The following is an 18,191-nucleotide window of genomic DNA, read 5'->3' as shown; positions in this document are numbered from 1 at the left end:
ATCGGCTTCAGGGATTGATGCTAGGGTGGATGTGACGCATCCTCCTCGTCCTCCATTTCTCAGCTTTGCATGCGAGGGTGGATGCGACGCATCCACCTCGTCCTCTATTTCTCAGCTTTGCATGCGAGGGTGGATGCGACGCATCCACCCTTTGTTCCTCCATCTCAGCTTTGCCCAGGTGCGGATGCTTAGGCGGATGCTATGGGCCGACTTCACTGTTAAGGGTGCACGAAATCTGATATTTTTCTAGATTGGATGCGACGCATCCAACCCCTCTTCCTCTGGCTAGAGCACCTTTTCTTCATATTTTTGCACTCCAAACACCTTAAATCATCACACACAACTCAATTAGTCATAAAACCAATAATTAAACCATGTTGGGCATTTTAAAGATCAAATAGCATCAAAAAGCGATTAAAACATGGGTAAAGTAACATCTACACATATCGAAATATGCCCAATATCACCAGGCCAGACGAAAACAAGGGCAAAAAGCCACCGCAATGTTCCTCGTCCATTGGAAGGGGCAATCACCGGAGGAGGCCACATGGGAACGTTATGGAGATTTATGGCAATTCAAAGATAAGATCCGAGAGTTTATGCAGCAACATTGCGCCGCGGTCGTCGCAACATTAGGTGGGGGAGAGTGCGATGACTCGCCATGTCATCGTGCCACATAAGCACCATTTAGCATATATTAATGCCATGTGGGAGCTTACATAGGAGGAATGCTTGCATTTGTGAGAAGATTCTAGAGAAGTATGGACATTTTCTTTGGAAGATCCTAGATGTTTATGGATTTGCTAGGAAAGTCCTTGGAATCTTCTAGGCTTGTAGAGAATTCTAGAGAAAGCTCTTATCTTGTCAATATTAAGGACTTGTGTAACAATTAATATTTACACACTAGCCCCTAAGAGACTAGTATATAAATGAGGCCATTCATTTGTAATTTATCAGACAAACAATTCAAATTCTCTTTAATACAAAGTTTCCATTAACAATTCTCTTGTGTTCTTTCTACCATTCTTTTAGCGATCTTGAGTGTAGTAAGGCTGACTTGGCATAGCAAAAACGTGAGCAAATTGTCAAGTGCCACACGTGTACTTAGTTAACGACTAAGGACGTGACATAAAGCAGACAAAACTTGGTCATGTCATTGAAAAAGAACAAACAAAAAAGAGGACATTGGAAAAATATACGAGCATTATTCACAAGTATGAACAAAAGAAAATGCATGTGAAACGTTAAAAGGGAAGGAATATTTATGTCTTAGTTTGGTTTGGTCCCTAGTAGGAAAAGTGGTCCTTGTGATTTTCCAAAAAATAAAATAAATAAATAAATCAAAACCCACTATTTATTGCTCTCAACTCTGAACTGGCAGAGCAGAAAATTCAACTAAGATCAATCAATAGAGAAGAAGATAATTCAGCTAATATCAATCAACAGAGAAGGTGGTGGATAATTGAGGTTATTTTTCTGCTCAATTGAAATACAGTTGCAACCACTTTTGCTTTGAATGTTTGTCGCATTGAATCTTGGTACCAAGTTTGACTTTCTATATTTTCTTTTCATTTATTTTTTCCAAACAAGGTAACCCGCAACCGCTATTCTTCGGTTGCGCATAGGGTAAACCACGAAGAGGTATGCAAGTGAATTTCAAACCTTAGATCTCCCCGGAGGCGGAGCTATAGTAGAGTATGGGGGTTCGGGCAAACCTAGTAACTTTTCCTCTAACCTTATTTGTGTTGAAAGATTTATGGTTACTATATAAATATAATACGCCGAATTTAATACCAAAAGAGATCTGGGTTTGGTCGCTAAGGTTTTGGGTTCATAGTTAAAACACATGGGTTCGACTCTCCTTGAAAGCAATGTAGCATTTTGTTTTTTGGTGTATGCTCTTTCTCCTTCTTCCTTCTTTTTTTCTATTCTTTTTTATCCTATTATATTTTATATTTGTGTAACAATTCATACAAAATATAGTTTTTAATCTTTCTAGGGTTGTTCCACATTTTGACCTCTATTATGTTTGCAATTTATATTTTTCATAATTTCAAAGGCCAATCCCCGACAAGCAAGGCCCTACTTTCTTGTTTTTAGTTTCTTAGTGAGGATAATATCTTCAATAAAATAGTGAATTTAGAGATTTTCAGATTAACAACCTTTGTTTTTAATTGATTGTTGTCATCTTTAAAAAAAAAAAAAAAGTAATTGGCTTTGGCTTTGTTAGCATCTAAAATTAGCTATCGGGTAAATTAGTACATGGCACAATATAAAAGGAAAACTAAACTAGCTTGAGCAGCTAACCAATTAACATATCCATGGCCAAGCTAGATACAGTTTTCTTTCTAATTTGCATATTTGTGTATCAATACATCTTCATAGGCAGCATATTTATATTTCTAAGAGGCCACAAACTTACAGTAAAGGTGGCCAAGAAATTCAAAAAGGAAAAAACAACATGAAATGATACATTAATCTCTGTTGAGCCTAAACAACTAATGATGCTTGTTATTGATCGTTGTTTTCGGAACATGATAAGTCGTCGAGTGCAAGTGAATTAATAATGTTTATATATATATATTCATATATTATGTTTGTTTGGTTCGTTATTTTCTAAATGTATTTTAAATATCGGTATTCGTTCTCTAGTTTGCTTGTTATTGCATATTAGTTTTGGGTCATTGTCCTATTTTAAAATTTAGAATCCATACACTTCAAATCCTAGCTCCACCTCTAATCTCCCATTTGAGAAATCCCTTCCTCGACTAACTCGGCCACCCCGAAGGGTAATGCTTTTAATTTATTTGTCAAGTGAAAAGAAAAAGAACGAGATACGTGGTAAAGGACGAATTGATAAAGCTTAAATTCGGTGATAAAATTGAATAAAATAAGGGATAGAAACTCTGGAAAACAAGCATTTGGTGATGATTAACACTCTTGTTATGATTTTATTTATCATTATTTAAATTTTATCTATTCATAGTATAAAGACATTAACAGAATTAGGCCAATTAAAAGTCACTTGAGATAATCTTATCATTTTATCATAACAAATCGTCGAGGGTCTATCGGAAATAGCCTCTCTACCTCGGGGTAGGGGTAAGGTCTGTGTACACACTAACTTACCAGACTCCACTTGTGAGATTATAATGAGTTGTTGTTATTGTTGTTTATCGTAACAAATCGATGCAGAGCAAAAGCTAACATATATTGGGCTAGGAAGTTTTTGCTAAACCCAATTAGAAGTTACAGAACAAGTCATTTACTTGCATATTGGGCTGTTAAAAAGCCACTTAGGCCTTTACGACAAAACTAGTGGGCCAAGATTCTTAGCTGAACAGATTTGTTTTTATTCGATTTTCCAAACCTTAATACTATAGTTTTCGGGAATATGAAAACTATGTCTTAGTTTTTCTTTCCATCACCGTTTCCATCAAAATGAAACAGAGAAAAATAAATTCCTTGATATTTTTCGCCACTCTTTCAAAAGTTCATAACCTATAAAAAAGGTAAAAACATCAACTACATCCATACATAAATTTGAGAAACTATGAAAAATTAAATTTGTAATTATACAACAATAACAACAGACCAAGTGTTATCCACAAGTGAGTTATTGGAAGAGTAATGTATACGCAAATCTTATTTCTACCTTGTGAAGGTAGAGAGATTGTTTTCTATAGACACTCGGCTCAATAAAAGTATAGTCACAACATTGTTGAAAAAAATACAGTAATTGATCCGGTAATAGAAAAGAAGCAGTAACATGAAGTAACTTGTAACTATACCTCACCCGATTTTACCAAACGGTATCCGAAACTATACTGAAAATTTGAAACTTCTATATTCAGCATTGTTCCATATAAGGCACGAGAAGTGTCGAGAACATGTATTTTAAAAGGGAAAAAAATAGATGCATTTATTTTTTGAGTGAAGAAGAAGGTGTTAAAAAGATAAGAACGAGATGGTTGGGTAATCATAATTTATAACACAGTATGTTCTCTCGACACAAGCTACAAATTCTCTTAGAAGGGTAGCCACTAGTATATGAAACAAAAAAATTTCCTAGAAACAAAAAAAGGTAATAATTTTCTCTCTCAAATTTCTTTATGCTATTCCAGTTTTTACCAGTAAATACATTTTTCCTGGGTACACTTCTTGCTTTCTTTTGTTAAACATATGATTCTCCTATCTATTCGGTGCACTGCTCTTTAATCCCACATCGGTATTTTTGATAAAAGCTGGAGCAACGAGCTATGTATAAAAAGGGCCGAAGGAAACGGTACAAAGCATACCTTTCTCGGCCTTTTGGCTAAGATCAAGTGTAGTATCTGTTCTTATCAGTTTAATATCTGATATGTGGGTCATCGGCCTACACGATATTAACTTAATTTTTTAAGGGGGAGAGTCCATTAAGGTAGCTTGCTATCTGGGCTCTCGTGTGTCGCCCATTGCTTTGCACTATTGCACGGGCCTGGCGCACCCCACCAATGCCAGTCTAACTTTTTTCTTGGGTCTGAATTTCCCTTGTCCAGGTCCAGTTCAGAATAAAATGTTTCGTTTGTCTTGGATGAATTATGCTTATATTTGATCGAATTTCTTGTTGCAGTATTAACCCAGTTGTCGTTCCTTAACTTGGCATAATATTGACATATTCTGGAGCTTATATTACGAAAGGCCAAATTTGTTCTTTAAGTTAAAATTTTCTTTATTTATTCTTTAAGTTAAAATTTTCTTTCCCATGTTTGCTATTACTATAATCTAAATCTAATAGACTGATAATCATTTGAATGGCTGAATCGTTCGGGAGACATGGGCCCACGCGCTACACACAAGAATGAATTGTTATGCGGTCGATAAACTCTTTTCTTTCTGTGGGCAGCCTATCATATCGGATCACGTATTTTTGAATATGTCATTACATCATGTACATGTATTCGGTTTTTTATTTTTTTTATGTTCCTGCTCGTGCCCGGATAGAGAATGGGCACGACTCCCCCACAGACCTATGGGTATTTAACGGGCGGGCTGGGACGGGCTGGACACAAAAAAAACCAGCCCGTCCGTTTAACGTTGCAGGCTGTACTTTTTCGGGTTTTTTTTGTCCGTCCGGGTTCGGGCTTAGCGGGGACGACCGGGCCGTGCAATTTTTTTATTTTTTATTTTTTAAGTAAATTTTATTTTTCTTATTCAATGTTATTGATACTTAAGTGTTTGCAAACTTTTAAGGCTTAGAATTAAACTTTGAAGTTTAAAGTTTTAAATTTGAATTTTATAATTTTATAATTAAAATTTGAAAGTAAGTGGCTACAAAAAATTATTTAATAAGACCAATAGACAAATATGTAAGGATCAAGCTCCGAAGACTTTCATTTGATATTTTTATTGAATAATATATAATACTTCAAATTAAGTTGCAAGTTCTTTTTTGATTTTGTTATTTTTGAACTTGCAAATTAAAAGTTTACAACAATTATAAAAAAAAGAAATAATATATCACATGCTTTGCATCATTTTTATAAGTTCATCCATGTCAACATGAGGTTCTTGGTTTCCGACATTGGTTGAATCAGAACAATAAACCATTATATCTCCAATTTCTTGGTCATCCGCTTTATCTACCTCGTCACGCCCTTGATTTCAACGTTCTGATCTTATCCAATCTCTGAAGCACACTAGAATTTCCAAAGCGTTGCTGCCCAATGAATGACGGGTATCTCTTAGTTGCTGCCTTGCTTGGCTAAATGCGCTATCTGATGCGACTGTTGAAATCGGCACATTTAACACGTCTCGAGCCATGGCCGAAAGAACAGGAAATTGATTTGAGTTGCTCCTCCACCAACTAGTGGTAGAAATTCCTTTGTGCGGGGCTCTGCTGACTTTTACAAGTAGAATTGAAGTTCATCAATATTCCTGCTACTGGTTTGTTGAAACTGAATTTGAAGCACTGGTCATCCAAAGTAGAATTGAAGTTCATCCAAAGCACTGGTCCGAGATGTTGAAACTGAATTTGAAGGAATATTTGCATCTACAGCAGAAGAAACATCAATAATGTTAGCATAATAATTATATAATGTTTCTAAATGTTTGTGTAGATCAAAAATACAAGTGTCAATATCAGGAGTTTTAGTTGGTCAAATATCCATATAAGAATATAAAGCAGTGATGGGTTTCTAATGTTTCTTACCGGTCTCATGTTTATAAATATCTTTACAAATTCTACATCTTACATTATTTTTATCTTCTTTTAGTCTGTCAAAAAAATTCCAACACTTACTTCTTAATCTTCGATTCTTCTTAATAGGGAGGGGGGGAGGGGAGCGGGGGAGGGGTACTTATATTACCACGACTTCCACCCCTAATATTTTGAGTTTGACTAGCATTACCAGGTATAGCTGATTGTGTTTCAAGATTATCAGGTGATGGAATATCATCTAAATTAACATATAAATCATCATCTATACCATAATTTTCTTGAAGTCGCTCATAATCTATATTTAAATTTTCAGGTGAACTTTCAGAAATATGTGTAAAGCTACTAGAAGAAAGAGCACCACCTCTTGATCTTTTGGAATTTTTCATACTACCACCTCTACTAGTGCACGCTTTTTTGACTGCTCTAAATATATCCATTATGTAAATTAAATTAATAATTCTAAATAATAAAATAAGTGTAAACTAAAGAAGAGAAAGATATGGAACGAGTGTACCGAGATTCCGGATGCCGCACTAAATTTGATATCAAAAATCAAATTTCAAATTGATAGATCGATACTTGATAGTTGATACCATACTTCACTTGAATACTTGATATTTGATAATAATAATTTTGTAATGGCTAAACTAAATATTTGATGAAATTTGAAATAATTAGTAATTGAGAATTTAAAAACAATAATCAATAATATCAAGAGAGAATTGAGAGAGAATTAGAGTAGTAAGAGAGTGAATTGTGAGGAAAAATGAAGAAGAAGGGGGGCTATCTATTATTTTTAAAAGGTTAAAAAAACCGTTAAAAACTGGGTTGAACCGGACTGTAGCCCGTTAGGGTTAACGAGTTTAGCGGGTTCCGGTGCACCGATATCAAAAAACTATTCGTTTGAAATCCGTTCCCCGCCCAAACCCGTCCCAGCCCTCCCCCACGCTACAGTACTGGGCTGACCCGGTTCCCGATTAACAAGTATAGACAGACCCCTAAACTTGTCCCTTTTTCCACCTACACACTTAAACTTACCTCGTGACCTATTGAGCACTCAATCTCTATTTAGAGTGTGCAAATTAGACACGACAACTTGGAACAATTGAGAAAACAAGATGCGTGTAGCTTACTCACGACAAGTTGGAACAGTTGAGAAAACAATATGCATGTAGCTCACTCTCGGCTGATGTGGTAACAAGCCAATGAAAATTGAACATATGGCTCTTTTTAACTTTTGACCATTAAAATAGAAAAACAATATACTCCACACATACACTTTCTTCTTCCACAGAAAATTATCTCCATTAATTTGTGGCTTTCTTCTGTTAGTTTACACTAGCTTTTTTCTCTCTCTTTGTTGGTCTTCTTCCCCACACTAGCTTCTTTTATTTTTTAAGACCTTCCTCTGTTAGACCAGATCGGAGGTCATCCTCGCTGATCTCATTCCTCTGTTATGGCCAAGTTCTATAGATTTCTGGACAAAATCTCATTTTTTACACGATGAACAACACCGAATCTGTTATGAAATATCTAACAGCTAATTAAGAAAAAAGCTTTGGATCTATTATAATGAAAGTAAGATTTATATTTTGGAATAAACCAACGACCTCACCTCACTAGCCCCAAAGAGAATAACAAAAAAATTCTTCAATAATCATAAAAGTGAAACGAAAATTAAAATAGTGCGATGAGCTGAAAATTCTTCTTCCAGAAGTTGGGTATGCATTTTTCTTTTCTTCTTCCTAAAGCTGGGTATGCATTTGTCTTTCTTTATTGTTGGGTGTTCGTAAAGTTCGCCATAAAACTTTGTGTTGGGTTTCTATTATGTATTTGTTTTGGTAAATAAAAGGAGCTTAAGCAAGTTTAATGTGCGGTTGGCTTCAATGTGAAGAAGAAGACCATTTTAGCTCTCTTTTTAATGTACACACACTCAAAATAGGTGAAATTTACCTTTTGTGCCATGTTAGCTTCTTGTGTCTAATTGGCACAATTTAAATAGAGATTGAGTGCTCAATAGGTCATGTGGTGAGTTTAAGTGTCTGGGTGAAAAAAAAGGACAAGTTTAGGGGTCTGTCTATGCATTCAGCCCATTTGAATCTTGTGATTAAGGAAATATCATACTTCCTTGGGAAAAGCAAGACATATAAATTAGGCAAAATACATAAAGACCCTATTAAACTTGTCCAAAAAATATGTTTGAACCATTTAACTAAACGAGTGTTCTTTTACCCTCCTAAGCATATTGTAAGTGAATTTTGTTCCACCCTCCATGACCCCAGACCCAGCGCGTGAAAACATTTGATTTGTGAGCGCATTTTACACTAAAGTTAACGGATAAAATAAATTTTTTAAAAATTATTTTAAAAGAAAGAGACCCAGCGGTAAAAGAGACTTACTTTATAAGGACACCCATCGGTTAAATCTCTAATTATCCGATCCAATTCTTCTTCTCTTCTTTAAAAATCCTAAATCTCCTCTCTTTCAATTACTCATAAATTCTGGCCAAGACCTATAATTTCGAATCCTTTTATCTGAATCAAAGCCTTATTATTCTCTATAATCTTTTGGTTAATATAATTTTAAGGCTTATTGAGTGTTTTGAATTTCTTCTTATTTGAGGGGTTCATCTTAATTTAGGGCTTAGTCGACAATGCAGTCAACTAACTTGGCCAGGCTTTGTATAGAAGATGATGATCCTGTGTTGAATGAAGAAGTGTGCTGCAACCATGGTTATGTGCTATCGATAATGACTTCTAGGACCCCTCAGAACCCAGGTAGAAGATATTGGGTATGACCATACTATAAGATAAGTTTAATTTTTGTAAATTAGTTGAAGCTTTCACTGATTGACCTTTAATTATTAATTTCTTGTGTTTCATCATTGTAGGGTCCAAGATCTTGTAATTTTTAGCGTTGGAGAGATGCAGAAATTGATCCAAGATCGAAATTTGTTATTCATAAACTGGTGGAGAAAATTGATGAACTTGAAAGTGCATTGGAAGTATATGAAAGTATTGATAAGCCTAGAAAAAAAAACAAGCGGAAAGAAAGATAGAGATGCAATTGGAGAAGTTGGAGGGAGAGATTGAGAAGATGAAAGGAAGGGAGAAGAAGTGGAGGATTACTTTGGTTAAGTCCAAGATTAAGGAGAAAGTACTTTGATTTTTTGTGTTGTGTAGATGTGTAATAGCTATAAGCTATTGGTTTCATCTAGTATATGTGAAGAATCATTCAATAAATTTATCTTGGGATCTGTTGTGGCAGTAGTATCTTTAGAGTTGCTTAACAAAATTGTAGCATATTTTGTAAAAGATTGGTGTAACTTTTGTTGTAATATAATGCACCTTGTTGATATAGTTTGTGCTGTAATATAAGCAAGTTTAATGTGCGGTTGGCTTCAATGTGAAGAAGAAGACCATTTTAGCTCTCTTTTTTAATGTAGACACACTCAAAATAGGTGAAATTCAACTTTTGTGCCATGTCAGCTTCTTGTGTCTAATTGGCACAATCTAAATAGAGATTGAGTACTCAATGGGTCATGTGGTGAGTTAAGTGTCTAGGTGAAAAAAAAGGACAAGTTTAGGGGTCTGTCTATGTATTCAACCCATTTGAATCTTGTGATTAAGGAAATATCATACTTCCTTGCGAAAAGCAAGACATATAAATTAGGCAAAATACATAAAGACCCCATTAAACTTGTCCAAAAAATATGTTTGAATACTTTAACTAAACGAGTGTTCTTTTACCCTCCTAAGCACATTGTAAGTGAATTTTTTTCCACCCTCCATGACCCTGACCCAGCACGTGGAAACATTTGATTTGTGAGCGTATTTTACACTAAAATTAACGGATAAAATAAATTTAAAAAAAAATATTTTAAAATAAAGAGACCCAGCGGTAAAAGAGACTTACTTTATAAGGACACCCAGCGGTAAAATCTCTAATTATCCGATCCAATTCTTCTTCTCTTCTTCAAAAACCCTAAATCTCCTCTCCTTCAATTACTCATAAATTTTGTCCAAGACCTACAATTTTGAATCCTTTTATCTGAATCAAAGCCTTATTATTCTCTATAATCGTTTGGTTAATATAAGTTTAAGGCTTATTGAGTGTTTTGAATTTCTTCTTATTTGAGGGGTTCATCTTAATTTAGGGCTTAGTCGACAATGCAGTCAACTAACTTGGCTAGGCTTTATATGAAAAATGATGATCTTGGGTTGAATGAAGAAGTGTGCTGCAACCATGGTTATGTGCTGCCGATAATGACTTCTAGGACCCCTCAGAACCCAGGTAGAAGATATTGGGTGTGACCATACTATAAGATAAGTTTAATTTTTGTAAATTAGTTGAAGCTTTCACTGATTGACCTTTAATTAATTCCTTGTGTTTCATCATTGTAGGGTCCAAGATCTTGTAATTTTTGGCGTTGGAGAGATGCAAAAATTATTCCAAGATCAAAATTTGTTATTCATAAACTGGTGGAAAAAATTGGTGAACTTGAAAGTGCATTGGAAGTGTATGAAAGTGTTGATAAGCCTAGAAAAAAAATAAGTGGAAAGAAAGATAGAGATGCAATTGGAGAAGTTGGAGGGAGAGATTGAGAAGATGAAAGGAAGGGAGAAGAAGTGGAGGATCACTTTGGTTAAGTCCAAGATTAAGGAGAAAGTACTTTGATTTTTTTTGTTGTGTGGATGTGTAATAGCTATAAGCTATTGGTTTCATCTAGTATATGTGAAGAATCATTCAATAAATTTACCTTGGGATCTGTTGTGGCAGTAGTATCTTTAGAGTTGCTTAACAAAATTGTAGCATATTTTGTAAAAATTTGGTGTAACTTTTGTTGTAATATAATGCACCTTGTTGATATAGTTTGTACTGTGAAAATTGGCAATATGTCTGTTACAAATCCACGCTTTTTATTGACTTAGAAATCTGCAGTCACTGCTGTATATTAACAATATAATTATGTAAAAAAATAGATTTACAACTTTGCAGTCACTGTTGCATATTAACAACATATTTATGCAGAAAGACAGATTAACAACTTTCCAGCAGACTTAAACAGAAAAACAGAAAAACTGACTGAACAAAATTGCAGTCATTGTTGCATATCATTTCCAGTAAACAAACCTACAAATCTACAGTAACTACTGCATATTACAAAAAACAGACTTAAGTAGAAAAACATAGAAACTGACTTAACAAAATTGCATTCATTGTTGCATATCATTTTCAGTAAATAGACCTACAATTCAGCAGTCATTGCTGCACATAATACCATAGACTTAGAAACTTTCAGTCATTGCAAAATAGAAATTCATATTGTCTTTACATATACCAACTGCCAAAAGGCAAACAAAAATACTGAAGTTCTAATTTATACTGGGCAGTTGATTGTGGTGCTGATGAACTTGTTTGGATCAAATGAACTCTTTCAGATGCCTTTGAACTTGTCTACATTCTTTTCTTAGCTTGAATATGTTAAAGATTCCTTGAGGTGATAGTTTCTTTACCTTTTCATTTCACCCATGTTCTTGATTTGTGTCCAATATCTCGAGTCACTACTGCAGAGTTTCTAGGCACAAATGACATCCATGCTATATTCACAGAAAAAAAGTTAGTTAGTTTACATCCAAGTTCGATCAAAATGAGTTTATAGTCATAATTGACATTATATGCTTACATTATAGATGGAAGGTCCACTTTTTGTTTGTAGAATTCTCATACCAACCATTCTTGGCCTTTTATAGGGTGTTCCTCTTCCTATACCAGTAGTAATATCCTATAAAGAGTTCAAACTATTAAGAGGTTAAACATAAAACAGACCTACAAAAGTGCAGTCTATAGACGTAACTTCAGAGTAATTGCCTGTTTTGTTGAACCAATTGGTCTTCCTCTTCATGTTCCTGTTCTTGTTTTTAGTACACTTTGAACTGAATGTGTTGATGAAGAACCAATACTTGATGACTTTGCACCACCAGCTGATCTTGCAGTACCTTGTGTAGTCTTCTGACAACCTTTCTTGTTATGGCCTTTAGTATGACAGTTGTTGTAGGTTATTTGAGTACCTCTTTTGGAAAGCTTTCCGGTTTTATTTTCAGTTGGTTCCTTCCTTCTCACTTTCTTGGCCCTGCTAAGCATTACTCTTACTTCTGGTGGTATAACTGAAGGGTTTTGTGATTGTGGCCACATCTCCATATTTTGTATATGCTGAAGAAAGTGACTGTAGGTCTTCATATAAGTCTCCCTATGGTACCAATGTGCAATGTAGTTAACTGGCTCCAATTTCTTGAAATGGATAGCAGCTACAACATGAGCACATGGTATACCCTTCAGTATCCAAGCTCTACAAGTGCAGGTTAGCCTGTTCAGATTTACTATATGCTTACTGTTGTGTCCTTCCTTCACTTCATAACTATATTGACCATTCCAGTGCACCACACATTTTATTGATTTTGATGTGTTCTCCTGCAACACCTTCACTGCCATTGGAGAAATGTCACTGATCCAAGTATCATAGAAATCCCTCATTTGTGCTATTCTTATCATCATCTTCACCCTAATCTCTTCAAGCATTATGATAATTGTCTTGTGACTTGGACCCAATATCCAAGAATTGAAAGTTTCAGCCATATTGTTGTCAACACTGTCACAATTGCTGAAATACTTGAAATATACCTTGCACCACCTCTCTTTGTTATAGTATAATAGGTCCTCAACTATTTTATCTCCTATTTTCTCTATGTGATCAAGATTTTTCTTTAACTCTTGTTCATAAATTGACCTAGCACATCTCCAAAAATAGTTCCTTCTCTCAATGTCTCTCCGTATTTTCGACCAGTTTGCTAGGATGTGCCTGGCACACATCCTATGTTCTACCTGTGGGAGGATCTCACTCATTGCTTTGTCAAGTCTCTACAATATATAAAAGATAAATAATTAAAATATAAAAAGTTAGAAGAATAAAGAGATTAACAAATTTGAACAACACATTTAACAGAATATAAGTTACCTTCTGCATGTCTGTAATAACAGTCAACTTTGTCCCATCTCCAAGCTCAAGATCATTCTTTAAAAGTTTCACAAACCATCTCCAATAAAATGTGTTTTCAACTTCAACTATTGCCCAAGCCAATGGCAATATCTGATTATTCCCATCCTTACAAACAACCACAAGTAATTGCCCTTTACATACACCTTTCAAAAAATAGCCATCAAACCCAATACACCTCCTACAACCATCAAGGAAGGCCTTCTTTAATGCATCAAAGCAGATATAAAATGCTACAAACATTTTCCTTCCATCTTCATGTGTTTCTTTACTAAGTCTCACAACACATGTGGTGCCTGGCTTAGTCCTTAGCAGCTCATCTCTATAGTTCAGAATTCTGCCAAACTCCTTAACATGATCTCCTATAATCCATGTTAACATAATATTCTTGGTTTTTCTTGCAACAATACTTCTAATATACACTTCTAACTCCTTTTGAACTAACTCTTGAAACTTAAAGATTCTAATATTTGGTTAAGAAATTATTCTGTCCTTGTATCTTTCTGATAAGTACTTTGAGTTGCATAGTTTGTTCTTGGAAGTACCATTGTACTTGTGAAGTGGATTATAGTTCTTCACCACAAAATCTTTTGTCCTAGAATCATAACTAGAAAAAAAGAGCCATGGATAGCTAGCACAACACTTTACACTCACCCTTGTTGGTTCATTAACATACTTATCTAACTCTACATGTTCATCAACTCTGTTTTCAAGCATCGATGAAGATAGGGATCGATGCTGCCATGGGAGATTTGTTCGGGTAAAAACCAAAGATCTCATTCCCTCCGAATTTTTGTTGTTCCCTGAAAAGTGGAACTTAGCCTGTAAGTTCATTTCCCTTTTGAGTACTCTGGAATGTTTTTTGTTCTTTTTTCTTATTGCCTGCTTCTACCATCGTGCAGCGGTTGCTCGAGTTCCCAACGCAGTTCCTCGCTTCAAAGAGTGTGTCGAGGGGGTCTGCAAATAATTGTCGTACTCCGAGTGCGAATGGCGCAAACTCTCAAAGGGCAAGTGGGAGACCCATTCCCACAGTGAGTGCTCCTCTAACCAAGTCTATTCTCATACTCAACCGTCATTTCCACTAAGTTCTCTTTCTTTCATAGGTTTGCCCAAGACCACTAAGCTCTGGGCATGGGACGAGGACGAGGCTCTGCCTCACTCGATAAACCATCCGCTTTGGGACAACTTGGAGCTGCTGCACAGGAGGAGAAAAAGATAATAAAGAGAAAATCTTCGGGCTCCCCGAACGCCAAAGCCAAGAAGAAGAGGGTAGCGGTCCGGACCCAAAAAGCAAGAAGAAGAGTACCCGGGCCAGGGCACCGGACTCTAACTCCCTCTATCGGCTCAGGGATTACCCTAAAGATGACGAACTAGAGTTAGCCGTCCATGGGCCGGCCATTGATGAAGAAGAACATGCAACAACCGGGGAAGTGTCCGAGAGGCCGATCCCTCTTTAGCTCGGGAGAAAAAAGGAAAAACAGAGGCTACGCTCTCCCGAAAAACTATCCCTGCTCTAAGGGAAATTTCTGGTGTCATTGACATCGTGGAATTACCGTCTCATACATAGTCATTATTCGACGAGGCTCAGGACGTCAAGGAGAAGCCAAATAATACGACACAGGCCGCAGACGAGATCTTCAGCATGTTCTTTGACGGTGTGGACATGGGCGCATTGGAGGATTACTCCGGGTTTGGTTACCTAGAGATCCGGAAAAAAGATGTTTCGTCTGGAGCAGACGAGCTGAGCTCTAGCCCGAAGCTGGTGAAGTAGTTCCCTGCTTCGAGCGAGGATCCCGATCGTCAAAGAACAGTCGTGTTTACTATCCCGGCGGACACCCGGGTGCTGTCTGCTTCGGTGGGCATGACCAACTATCTTCGCTACCTGGTGACTGAAGAGGACCAGGAGAAGATGAACGAGTTAAGCACACCGAGCCTCTTCAACGAGGCACAACAAGCATTGAACAAGGTAAGTTTCCCTTTCTTTGTGCCCTTCGTGCATCTTATTTAACTTCAACGTATCCTCATGATTTTATCAATCTGGTCAAGAAGGTAAGGATATTTGAGATAAGAAATTAGAGGTTACGCGTAGTGACTAACGACACAACCTCACGGGTCCAATAGAAGATAGACCTGATTGACCAACTTCGTGCCGAGATGAACGAGCTCAAAACTTCGGTCGAGATGCTGAGGAGCAGGATGGACCTTTTGGCCTCGGAAAAGGAGGCTACAAAAGAGGACTTGGCTTCGGTCAAGAACCAGCTTCGGGTGGCGAAGGATAAGGCCAACAAGTGGTCTTGGCTAAATGATGAGCTTCGGGGCACAACTGGATTCAGCCGTCTCGAAACAGGACGACCTCGACTGGGAATATACTGTGCTGAAGTCCAAGTTAGAGGCATCCTCGATTGATTCCTCTAAGGTCGAGAAAATACTGGCGAATACAAAACTGGTGTGGAAATAGCCGAAGCCCGCTTAATAACAAGGGTCGAGTATGTAAAGTGGTTGTCCCGGAGGGAGACCCTCGAGGAGATTCATGATGGGGGTTTGTTCTGTCGGCCAAGATTGAAGAGGCCAAGAGGCTTGAGGCCGAGGCAAAAGCGCTATATGAGAATGAATGTTCCGGTGTTGAGTCGGGCTCTAGTGAAGATTAGGGCTTTGATAAAAGCTGGAGCAACAAGCTATGTATAAAAAGGGCCAAATGAAACGGTACAAAGCATACCTTTCTCGGCCTTTTGGCTAAGATCAAGTGTAGTATCTGTTCTTATCAGTTTAATATCTGATATGTGGGTCATCGGCCCACACGATATTAACTTAATTTTTTAAGGGGGAGAGTCTATTAAGGTAGCTTGCTATCTGGGCTCTCGCGTGTCACCCATTGCTTTGCACTATTGCACGGGCCTGGCGCACCCCACCAATGCCAGTCTAATATTTTACTTGGGCCTGAATTTCCCTTGTCCAACTCCAGTTCAGAATAAAATGTTTCGTTTGTCTTGGCTGAATTATGCCTATATTTAATCGAATTTCTTGTTGCAGTATTGAAGCAGTTGTCGTTCCTTAACTAGGCATAATATTGACATATTCTGGAGCTTATATGACGAAAGGCCAAATTTGTTCTTTTAAGTTAAAATTTTCTTTCCCATGTTTGCTATTACTATAATCTAATAGAATAATAATCATTTGAATGGCTGAATCGTTCGAGAGACATAGGCTCACGCGCTACACACAAGAATGAATTGTTATGCGGTTGGTAAACTCTTTTCTTTCTGCGGGTAGCCTATCAAATCGGATCAAGTATTTTTGAATATGTCGTTACATCATGTACATGTATTCGATTTTTCATTTTTTTATGTTCCTGCTCGTGCCCGGATAGAGAATGGGCACGACTCCCACCTATGGGTGTTTAACGGGCGGGCTGAGACGGGCCGGACACAAAAAAAATCAGCCCGTCCGTTTTACGTTGCGGGTTGTTAGCGGGCTGAGTTAGTGGGCAGTACTTTTTCGGGATTTTTTTTGTCCGTCCGGGTTCGGGCTTAGCGGGCTGGACCGGGCAGTGCAATTTTTTTATTTTTTTATTTTTTAAGTAAATTTTGTTTTTCTTATTCAATGTTATTGATACTTAAGTGTTTACAAACTTTTAAGGTTTAGAATTAAACTTTGAAGTTTAAAGTTTTAAATTTGAAATTTGAATTTTATAATTTTAAAATTGAAATTTGAAAGTAAGTGGCTACAAAAAATTATTTAATAAGACCAATAGGCAATATGTAAGGATCAAGCTCCGAAAACTTTCATTTGATATTTTTATTGAATAATATATAATACTTCAAATTAAGTTGCAAGTTCTTTTTTGATTTTATTTTTTTTGAACTTGTAAATTAAAAGTTTACAACAATTATAAAAAAAAATAAATAGTACATCACATGCTTTGCATCATTTTTGTAAGTTCATCCATGTCAACATAAGGTTCTTGGTTTCCGGTATTGGTTGAATCAGAATCATAAACCATTATATCTCCAATTTCTTGGTCATCCGCTTCATCTACCTCGTCACGCCCTTGATTGCTGCCTTGCTTGGCTAAATGTGCTCTCTGATGCGACTGTTAAAATCGGCACATTTAGCACGTCTCGAGCCATAGCCGAAAGAACAGGAAATTGATTTGAGTTGCTCCTCCACCAACTCAATGGTAGAAATTTCTTTGTGCGGGACTCTGCTGACTTTTGCAAGTAGAATTGAAGTTCATCAATATTTCTGCTACTGGTTTGTTGATGCTCCCCTAGTGTAGACCAAATCAAATAATCTTCAACACCATCATTATCATCCAAAGCACTGGTCCTAGATGTTGAAACTGAACTTGAAGGAATATTTGCATCTACAGCAAAAGAAGCATCAACAATGTTAGCATAATAATTATATAATGTTTCTAAATGTTTGTGTAGATCAGAAATACAAGTGTCAATATCAGGAGTTTTAGTTGGTCCAATATCCATATAAGAATATAAAGCAGTGAGGGGTTTCTAATGTTTCTTACCGGTCTCATGTTTATAAATATCCTTACAAATTCTATATCTTACATTATTTTTATCTTCTTTTAGTCTGTCAAAAAAATTCCAACACTTACTTCTTAATCTTCGATTCTTCTTAATAGGGAGGGGGGGAGGGGAGCTACTTGTATTACCACGACTTTCACCCCTAATATTTTGAGTTTGACTAGCATTACCAGGTGTAGCTGGTGGTGTTTCAAGATTATCAGGTGATAGAATATCATCTAAATCATCATCTATACTATAATTTTCTTGAAGTCACTCATAATCTACATTTAAATTTTCAGGTGAACTTTCAGAAATATGTGTAAAGCTACTAGAAGAACAAGCACCACCTCTTGATCTTTTGGAAGTTTTCTTACTACCACCTCTACTAGTTCACGCTTTTTTGGCTGCTCTAAAT

The 18,191-nt window shown here is 36.5% G+C and overlaps 1 protein-coding gene and 2 non-coding genes across 3 annotated transcripts; 2 read left to right on the top strand and 1 right to left on the bottom strand.

Moving 5' to 3' along the window:
- Positions 1-4,294: 4,294 nt before the first annotated feature.
- Positions 4,295-4,491, top strand: LOC117280076 (U2 spliceosomal RNA). The gene has a single exon (XR_004510537.1). It is a non-coding gene; the product is annotated as a U2 spliceosomal RNA (small nuclear RNA).
- Positions 4,492-11,300: 6,809 nt separating this feature from the next.
- On the bottom strand, positions 11,301-14,087 carry LOC104110329 (uncharacterized). The gene is made up of 6 exons (XM_009619798.2): positions 13,799-14,087; positions 13,215-13,615; positions 12,128-13,117; positions 11,886-11,984; positions 11,716-11,777; positions 11,301-11,352 (listed from the first exon to the last, which is right to left on the bottom strand). Exons 1-6 carry the CDS (start codon positions 14,085-14,087, stop codon positions 11,301-11,303), a joined length of 1,893 nt encoding a protein of 630 aa, XP_009618093.2.
- A 1,878-nt stretch (positions 14,088-15,965) lies between these two features.
- LOC117280075 (U2 spliceosomal RNA) lies at positions 15,966-16,162 on the top strand. The gene has a single exon (XR_004510536.1). It is a non-coding gene; the product is annotated as a U2 spliceosomal RNA (small nuclear RNA).
- The last annotated feature ends 2,029 nt before the right edge of the window (positions 16,163-18,191 follow it).

This window comes from Nicotiana tomentosiformis, chromosome 11, assembly GCF_000390325.3.
Source record: "Nicotiana tomentosiformis chromosome 11, ASM39032v3, whole genome shotgun sequence".
Lineage (NCBI taxonomy): Eukaryota > Viridiplantae > Streptophyta > Magnoliopsida > Solanales > Solanaceae > Nicotiana > Nicotiana tomentosiformis.
The sequence above is the reverse complement of the archived record's forward strand: the minus strand, read 5'-3'. Positions and strand labels throughout refer to the sequence as shown.